General features: G+C 45.3%; 1 protein-coding gene across 1 annotated transcript; it reads right to left on the bottom strand.

Annotated features, from left to right (window-relative positions):
- Window positions 1-2905: 2905 nt before the first annotated feature.
- Window positions 2906-5273, bottom strand: LOC144100648 (uncharacterized). Its single transcript, XM_077633527.1, has 4 exons — window positions 5147-5273; window positions 4710-4878; window positions 4299-4375; window positions 2906-3933 (listed from the first exon to the last, which is right to left on the bottom strand). The coding sequence occupies exons 1-4, from the start codon at window positions 5193-5195 to the stop codon at window positions 3587-3589; spliced, it is 642 nt and encodes a 213-aa protein (XP_077489653.1). The 5' UTR covers window positions 5196-5273; the 3' UTR covers window positions 2906-3586.
- Window positions 5274-9402: the final 4129 nt, after the last annotated feature.

The following is a 9402-nucleotide window of genomic DNA, read 5'->3' as shown; positions in this document are numbered from 1 at the left end:
ATTTTAAACAGAGTTTTCATTTACTTCGCGCGGACGGCAAGCAGGAAGCGTTACTGCGAGGGAGAACGCGCCGCTTCTATTCTTGAGACCAAACCCAGTGTCCATGGGGGTACATCGGCGTCTTTTGTTGTTAAAGAAAAGATTATTGCTGATGAAGATGAGGGACCTAGAAGAAAAGAAGAAAAGAAAGAGGAAATTCTGGGTGCACCCCATCTGGCAAGTCAGAAAGGAGGAGGGTGAATACCACACCGCGGTAAGTAACTTGTCGGTCTGTAGCGATGGATCTCCTGTTGTGCGTTCGGGAACTTTAACTACCCCCAACTCTTCGTTTTGTCTTACCTGCTTCCCTCCTTTTTCTTGTGTTTGTCATTTTTTTGCTATGTTTTACATGATGTATCTGTAGCAACTCGCCCAGCTGAATGTTTTGCGGCTTATGCTTGCCATAATCAAATTTTGTGCCAGTCGGAGGTCGTAATTCATAACTAGCATATTTTCCTTTTTTTTTCCATGCTTAAGATGCCAGCTGAATGCCACCCACGTTATGTATTTATCACTTTTAAAAGTGCACGAATGGCTTCATACGAGCTGTATTAATTGCGATGAATCCAGGAACTCCGTGGTGTGTCGTTGTAAGCGGCTGCATTCTCTAGCGTTGCTTTTCCGCATATGCCTGAGAAACTGGTTGCCGCGTCGGCAGCGTAGGCCAACGTACCCTTGACCAGTTTTGCTTCAGCACCTGCGGCGTTTTCGCATTGATTAAGATTCGCATCCGAGAGCTCAGAATGCACTCGGAAGTCACTTTGTTACGCTTGGTGTGTACCACTCCCGATTTTGCGTTAATTTCAACACACGCTGTTAAGAAACAGTGCTTGGTAGAGAGGCTGGCGGTGTGACTTTATAAAACGGGACGATGCAAACTGTGGTCCGCGTCGCTAGAAAAATGCCCACTCCAATATTAATAATCACAAAATAAGCTCCACATCTCTGTACGTCACCTACCATTTGTGTAATGTTGAAGGGTGGGGTAAATATTTGGTGTCAGTTGGTAATTTATGTTTCACTGTTGTCATTGCAGTTTCAAGTCATGAAGACAGATGAAGACATGTTCTTCCGATACTATCGGATGAGTCCGAAGCAATTTGCCGAACTGCACAGCATTGTCCGCAGTGACCTGAGGAGGAATTTTGTTTGCCGGGAGCCTCTTTGCTCTGAAGAGAGACTTGCTATAACCCTCAGGTACTGTAGCACTTGTGACTGCAGTGACGCTGTCACACAACTTTTCAACTACTTTCTTATCGTACACAGGTACCTATCCTCGGGAATGGCAATCAAGCAGATAGCACTGACATTTCGAGTTGCACCAGCAACATGTCGGCTTGTGATTCACAATGCCTGCAGAGTTATCTGGAAGCACTTGGAGCCGCTCTACCTGCCTGTAAGTATTTCTTGCCTAATTCTGTTCCTGACTCTGGTTGTGGAACTTTAATAGGCGATGTAGCAATCTTAAATTTGCATGAAAGAGCCAAAAGGGCAAAAGTGTAGAGCATTGTAGTGGCTTAAATGAACTAATTCAGAAAGCAAGACCATTTTTAGCATCTCTCACTTCCAAACCATCGGCCCAAATATTCAGGTTTGCTCTTTTTTTTCATTTAGGAGCCAGGGTCTGCACAATGGGAGGAATCTGCACAAGAATTCAGCAGGCGTTGGAACTTTCCTCATTGTGTAGGAGCAGTAGACGGAAATCACGTCCAGATTACTGCACCACCAAATTCTGGAAGCAGATTTTTCAACTATAAGGTACTGTTCACTCCATAAGCTGAACCAGATGTCATACATATACAAGGGGTGCTCATGCATGTCTAATGTTCTCCTTTTATTAGGGGACATTCTCTATTGTGTTGATGGCCATCGTGGATGCAAAGTACAAGTTCATGATGGTAGATGTCGGTGCACCAGGCCGACACAGTGACGGCGGAGTCTTCAAATCGTGCACTTTTGGAAAAAAGCTCAATGATGGCGTCGTGGCCCTACCAGCAGCAGCACGCCTTCCAAAAAGCCAGAAGGTTGCGCCGCATGTTTTTGTCGGGGACGAAGCATTCCAATTGAGGACAGATTTTTTGCGTCCATTCCCGGGCAAAGGCATGCTGCCAATCCAGAGGGTGTTCAACTACCGGCTGAGCAGAGCAAGGTATTGAATGCCATTGTAAAAATATGGCATTTTTTTTATTTGTGTTGTTGGAAAAAAAAGAACGAACTCAAGTGTTCTTGCACTGCTTTTCATGCCCAGCGATGGCTCAGTACAGTATCTTATGCTGTGATTGAGTGACAAGGAAGCAAGAGAAAATTGTTTTCTGCAGTACATACTTCTCGTTCCGGCCTGTAAAAAACTAAGCTTTAAACACCTTTTCTTGATAGTGTGTTTTCTTCTTTGTAATGTTTCATGAGGCATTATAAACATAAATCACCACATTGTATTTGTCTACGACCAATGCATAGGTTAAAAATGAATTCCTTTAGTCACGCTGTTCCGGCATAAATAGCCAAATGGTGGCTTCGATACTACAGTTATACACAGGGCGCATGAGGCACAAGAAAACTGCAATATGGTCCCCGTTTTTTTCATTCATTGTCGCACTTTCTTTTGAGGCAGCATTATGTAGTCTTATGGTGAATTAAGGCAATGAAGCAGTGAATAAAGCACTAAAGTTTGGTGTGTATGCACCTTTGAAACAAGATTTAGCAAATGTTCTCTCATGTGATATTCTTTCAATTACTAATAGATGAAGTGCACTCAGAGAAACTTCTTTCAAGTAAAATAACTTGTGTAATGCTAAAGCACAGCTACAAATAATCATGTTTTTACAAAATGTGCAGGCGCATCGTGGAAAATGCCTTTGGCATTTTGACAGCTCGTTGGAGAATCTTGCTTGGGCCCATGAACCTTCTACCCCAAAATGCAACCTTTGCGGTCCTGGCTTGCTGCGCTCTCCATAACTTCATCTCTTCTGCCCGGGAAACAACCTACTGTCCACCAGGCTATGTGGATTCCGAGGATGATTATGGGAATATCGTCCCAGGCCAGTGGAGAAGTGATGCTGTGTCAAGTAGCCTGCTTGACCTTGAAACAACGCAGTCTAGAAACTACAGAGCAAGTGCTGCGGACACAAGAAATCTTTTCGCCCAGTACTTTTTTAATGAAGGTGCCGTTGCGTGGCAGTGGGCTCACACTGGACTTGCAGTGCCACAGAATCCATAGTGGATTTAAAGCACCCATTGTCACTATATGTTGTGTCCCCTGTGCTGTGTCCCCTTCTTTCGTTCTGTTCTGTGTCACCAGTGTTCCATTCTAACGGCCACTTGCCCCTCTTCGCGCGCCGTCGGGAAGCCACTCCCTCGTGTGGACGCCGCGCCGTCCCCTCTGTCCTTCGGGCGGCGGCAGTTCGGCTTCCGCCTCGGTCGACGCTGGTCGCACCCTCTTTAGTAGTAAATAAACAGTGTGAAATTATCGCGTGTCTTTTGCTGCATTGACAACAACTTCCGGACACGACACTATACGAGGTCTTTTAGAAAGCTATCTGATGTGCATTTATTCAGGGTTATCATGAAATGTATACTTCGCTATGAATTGCAGCAAATCCATTTCCATGTCCCGTTTCGCATGTTTCGGGCATGCACGCAGCTTGTGGGCAACTAGCTGCCCATAGACTGACGCTTGGTCCTTGTCCTCAGTTATCAAGGCGTCAACTTTTTCAATGTCGTCCTGCCACCGAGACCTCTCTTTCCTTTTCTTTCCTCTGCCAGACCGAGGGGCTGCCAGGGTACTTGCAGCGGTGCTGGCTTGTGAGCTCCCGTTTGGTGTGTGTGGCTCTGGGGTGGTACTTCTTGAGGGCACAAGTGGAGAGAAAGCACCATCTTCAGGAGGTTCTGCTCCATCTTGAATAAAGAAAAGAATTGCAAATTTTAAGCACTCAGAAAGGTTTTTGGATCATTTTAAAGAGTGGAAAAGTAAAGAAATGATTTGTAAACTTCCCATGCTGCTTCTTCAAATGAAAGCATGTATTTCAGAACAGAGCCCACACAGGACAAGATGGTGTTCAGCATAAGTTGAATGCAGTGCATACAATGATCGCTTCCTGCTCTTAACTAAACCACCTTGCAGTGTTTCAGCATCAGAAGTAAATAAATTATTTTCACATCTGAGAGACTTCACTGCTGGCTCATTATATTGCAAGTGTGGGTACTTGTGAACGACAGTGTTTGCAGGTGCACAGCAGCATAACTGGAATGTAAATTTGCACCTTCTGTTTCACTGTAGATCGATTCCAGGACCGACTCTGCAGTTTCACTGTCCTGCACATGGCTGTTTGAGAAGGTGCTGAAAGAAAAATTAAGCGTCAGATGACACGGAACACCACACGGTTTACATTTCACAATTTGGTTTCTCGAATGTTTTATTGATTTCCTTGTTTGGAAGCACAGGCCTCGTATTCAAATGCAATTGATTAGCCTAGTGGTGGGCCGAACAAATGTGTGTGCATAACAAGACAGAAATTTCAACATCTACTGTACAACAGTTTATATGCCATTTGGTCTTACTGAGAATATGCTTTTACCTGCCCAGGATCCTTATGTTGCTACTTAAGGCTTTCTTCAGCTCCTTTTGCAAGTAAGTTATTTCAAAAAGTAACCCACGAAGCATTGGGGCATACCTGCCAATATCCACCTGATCTTTTAGAAACATCATCATGTGGAAATAGGGCCACTTCACGTGCTGTGCATCAGCAGCTCCCGAGCCACTTGGCGCACCAGTCTTCCACGCGCGGTGCTTCTTCGTGAATGTATCACGAAGACTCTTCCACCGCCCCTGTAGATTATTGTCTGCAAGTAGAATTGCACAGATTAACCTTGGTTTACTACCACACATTACCATCAAATAAAACAGTTAAATATAATACTTTTGTAATATCAATGACAGCTGTTTATTGCAGAAGCATGCCAGTATTTTATCTTGGCTTCCATTGACGTGCTTGGTTATTTAAGCAAGTCGGCGCGGATATACCGCGCGTCCCTTTTTATCTGACCTGGTTGTAAAACAAAGTTATTGCACTGTGTCTTGCTAGAAATACTAGTAGCAATGCAACCATACCTTCCGGGTCACATCCAACTTCGGTGGCCACTTCGGCCCACGCCGCCATCCTCTTCCTCTGCTCCTTGAAATCCTTCCTTGTGCTGTCCCACAATATGGGACGCTTCTGTATCGCGCCTATAAGTTTGTCGTTGAACTCCACGCGTGATGCTTTCGCCGACGTAGCCATGGTGGTGACCAGCGCACGCGCACGAAGTGTTCAAGGGACGGCAAGGAACGGTGAGACGGCTGGCGCTCCCGCCGAAAACAGACGGAAGTGACTCCGACAGGCATTTCCGGTAGCGTCAAACGCGTGCGCGCCGCGTCAAAATCTAGCCGGTCCTGATCGGCGGCGGCGGGCGTTTTTCTCGACGCCGGGCGTCAAATCGGCGCCGTCAGGCGAAAATCGCCTCAAAAACGCTCCATGTATCCCGGGCTTAAAAGGGATGGCGGGTGGAATGGCTTTTCCGTAGAAGATACGCTATATCAAAACAAAGTATTGCGCAATAAGGCCCACTGTCTAGAGGAACTTAAAAACCACGCCTAGTGAACTGTATATTTCAAGGCAGCACTGTGCATTTCAGTGCGTTGTCTGGAAATATGTCCCGATTGTGTGCAGCCCATCTGGCTTTGTATGTGCCTGCGGTGCACTCTTCTTTTTAAAGCTCTTAGTACACTTGATCACCTGCTGCTCTACCCATGGCCGCTTAACGCAATTTTCAACAACCAGACTTAACCCAGGTACTTTAACTCTTCACGGCAACTTTTCCTTTTCTCCCGGCCAATAACTAGAGCCCTGGGCTTTGAAATAGAAAAACTTCGGAAACAATTGATGGCCTCAAGTCTCGTCTGACATTTACGAAGAGCTTTGATTGTGAATTCTTCTTGTGGTGTTGTTCCGCTCGCGCTAACCTCAGTGCTAACATTCTAATGCCTGAGAAGCTGCTCAGCACGTTACAACATAAATTTATTGCACGGGACAAAGGCTGAAATACTGTATATCGCATTAAAAATCAGATCTATTCTACTTGTTAGTGGCGAGTTCGACCGTACACTCCCGCCCTTCAGCGCGGACTTGCCGCCATGGATATTAAACACCAACCGACCTCTAACTCTGGTGTCCACTGAACCAGTCAGCTAGTTATGCTTGAAACCCACGGCCCAAGCGTGGCACCCAAATGACGTCATCCTCCCTCGTGGAGAAATAGGCCGCCGGCCTCTCAAGTCTCTTTCCACTCTCCAGTATCTGTATGTGGCAGCGATTGTCGCTCATCTCGAGCCAGTGGGCATGCCCGTGCAATTTTTTTTCCATTTTTCCTTCAGTCACAACAACAACCGCCAGTACCTAAAGCGTGAGCGAGGAGTCCACTGACCAAGGGAGCCAGTTATGCGCCCTTCCTTTTTCTCATAATCAACCTTGCGCTGGTTTTGAGCAAAGTAAAAGTTTATGACTCCTCAATTTTTACCTAGACACCACTGATTACTCTCAGCGCGGTAGAGGTGTCCACTGACACAGTGTGCCAGTTGCACGTGCTCTCGCATTTACGTACGTATTGCTTACGTGACCCCATAATTTTTTTATCTCTCCAGTGCGGGTATGTAAAGAGTATTCTGGATGTCTTGCCTATGATAATAAAGGATGAAGCTACAGTTCCAAGCCTAAAATTGCAAAGCAAGCCTAGATATATTAGGGGTTTTAAGCAGCTACGCGATGTTTGGGCGCCTAGTAGTTCAAATAATAATTCTGTAGCAGTAGTACAATATTGAGTATTGCAAGATGAATAAAACATTCTGCCGCATGGGAAAAGCCTGTGAAACTCAATTTTTGTGAATTAAGAAAATATGGTCTAAAAATAAGGTTTGGAAAAAATTTGGCATTTTACAAAAAGCCTGCAATCAATGGCAAAGTAAAATTTAGAAGTTCAGAGCACGTAAAATAAATAATAGTACAAACATGCTTCAGTAGAGTGGCAATATGGGCTAGTTGGTGAATGTTCATTTTGTAAAACGGATACTGCGCTAACAAAAAGGACTGCGGGCGTCCTATCTCCTTCTGTTCTTGTTTCTTAGCGCAGCACCCCCACAATATCTTACAAGACCAATACTGCCAACAACTCTCGAATATTGTGCACTGCCGATAACAACGCCACTCGTGCCTAAAACAGAATTCTAGTACGTGTTACAACTAAGGTATTATGCACACGTGTAGCCGATAGGCACCCTACACCCCATTCGTGCCGGCCACATCTATAATTCCTTACCCTGCAAAGTCCAAGAATCCGAAGACAGGGTATCGACGTGTGGCTGCCACGGGCTTTTGGGACGAACCTTGCGCTTGGGAGAACCGACACTTGCGTCGCTACTTTTTACGATGGTCTTCGCGCAGCATCAAATGCGGGAAACTCGGGAGCCACCGAAGGACAGGATTCATCCGACCATTAAAACCTTTACCAAAAGCACGTCTTCGTAGTCTGAGCGCAGCGGAAGACACGTAGCCTACTTCTTCGTCTTCTATTTCACTCTGGTGGAGACCCTTTGAGGTTGCTTTAGTGAGGTGAACCAAAAATTGATCAAGCGCAAAAGTGTTCAGCCGCCGCCAAGTGAACCTCACAAGGCAATGGGCAAATTAAACTAAAAAAGGGAGGAAAATAAAGATAGGGGAATTACGATGCATTACATAAAAATGAAAATGAAAATTCAGATGGCGGGAGAGGGCACGACGAGAAAGATTTTCTAACACCAAATTTTTTTGTAATAGGTTCATTTTTTATTGTATTTGGTTCAAAACTCTTCTCAACTTTTATTCAAAATAATAAAATACTTTTCGCAAATCCTCATTTGCTTTTTCATCTAATAATATTTCATATACAGATTCTGTCAGCATAAATGACGTCCCTTATAATCTACATGAAACCGTTCCGCGTAAGCCATCATGCATATGAGCCATTTTGACAAAGAACAAACAATCCACTTACAGATAGATGTAAGCACATGCAGAATATAAGCAGCCGCGCAGACGCACAAAACGGGTTCGCCACCCAGCGAGTGCTGCATACACGTAACTTTCGCACACTAGCACATAGACCTCACATGAACCCGGACATGCACATGACGAACGGCCCAACTACGGTGAACCCGCAGCAAATAAATATTATAATGTAGTCCTACTCACATGATATAGGCTGTTTTCAACGGCGAGCGTGGGCCCTGCGAACCAGACCTCGTTGCTGTTCGACGTCATCAGTGTGGAGAATGGCCTCCCACTGCTTAAATTTGGGATCAGGAAATCTCTCAAGAGCGTGATTGAATTGGCCTCTCCGCATCATGTGAAAAGACGTAGCTATTTCTGGTGTGAGCACTGTGGTTTGTAGAGTGAAGGGCGTCATTGGCGGAGGGTATGTGGTGCTACGAGAGCATCTCTTTGTAGTCGGAAAAGGGTGTGTTCTTTCGCATCGTCTAGCGTTGAATGAAACGACAACACGAGAAAGAGCTTGCTTTAAATTCGAAGCACAGCGAGAAAAATACAATTTTTCTTCTTTCGCCACTTGTACGCCTTTACCCACGGCGCAGTGGAGAGGGGCAAGTTCTGAACGTTACCGCCTGTCCCTGTTCTCTCTAACCTGGGGTTCTCTACAGTCATCATGTGTTTTGGTATCTGGTTATGCAAGTATCGAAGAAAATAATTTGGCTAATCAACGGGTTCGAGAATTCACATTCGAGCGCCCAGATCCTCTGACCAAGTCCTGAGCCAGCGGAAGACTCTACAACATACAAAGCGCACATGGCACAACACTACCAGAACATCAGAGAAAACCGCGCAATCTTACCCCAGCCTCACACTTTATTGAACACAGAAGAAAACTCTATCCTCACCTCACTAATGTTCTGCAACTTCGGTAGTCGTAGAGAAAGCTCATTGTCTTAATAGCCCAGGGAATAGGCCAGATAGGGAACACATTCGGTAATAATGTAACATAAGAAATACCTCTCGTTATTTCCCTGACCATCCTCTTGCTTCTTGTGGAGCTTGGCTTCACTCAGTCTCGGCACGCAGACAGATCTAAGCGCAGCAAACGCTCTTTTTTACAGGGCTGGAGTGCTTTCCTAATTAAGCTATATCCCGCAACGTTCGAAGAAAACCTTACCTACGCCTCCGGGAAAAAATATTCCGGAGATAACCACGATCAGGCTACTCGGGATATGGATAAAGTCGAATCAACGCAGCACACGCACCTTTCCAAATCTAAGGGAACCGATGATGCAAGTAGCTCCAATGA

The sequence above is a fragment of the Amblyomma americanum genome, chromosome 8 (assembly GCF_052857255.1).
Source record: "Amblyomma americanum isolate KBUSLIRL-KWMA chromosome 8, ASM5285725v1, whole genome shotgun sequence".
Taxonomy (NCBI): Eukaryota; Metazoa; Arthropoda; class Arachnida; order Ixodida; family Ixodidae; genus Amblyomma; species Amblyomma americanum.
Note: the sequence above shows the minus strand (reverse complement) of the source record. Positions and strands in the feature narration are given on the sequence as shown.

Bases quoted from the DNA above. Each gene is read 5' to 3' on its own strand.
- LOC144100648 (XM_077633527.1), bottom strand. From the start codon at position 5,195: ATGGCGGCGTGGGCCGAAGTGGCCACCGAAGTTGGATGTGACCCGGAA. The intron at 4,376-4,709 runs GTATGCCCCAAT...TTTTTCTTTCAG, and splicing joins GATCAGGTGGATATTGGCAG to CACCTTCTCAAACAGCCATG. The intron at 3,934-4,298 runs GTGCAAATTTAC...TCTTTATTCAAG, and splicing joins GATCTACAGTGAAACAGAAG to ATGGAGCAGAACCTCCTGAA.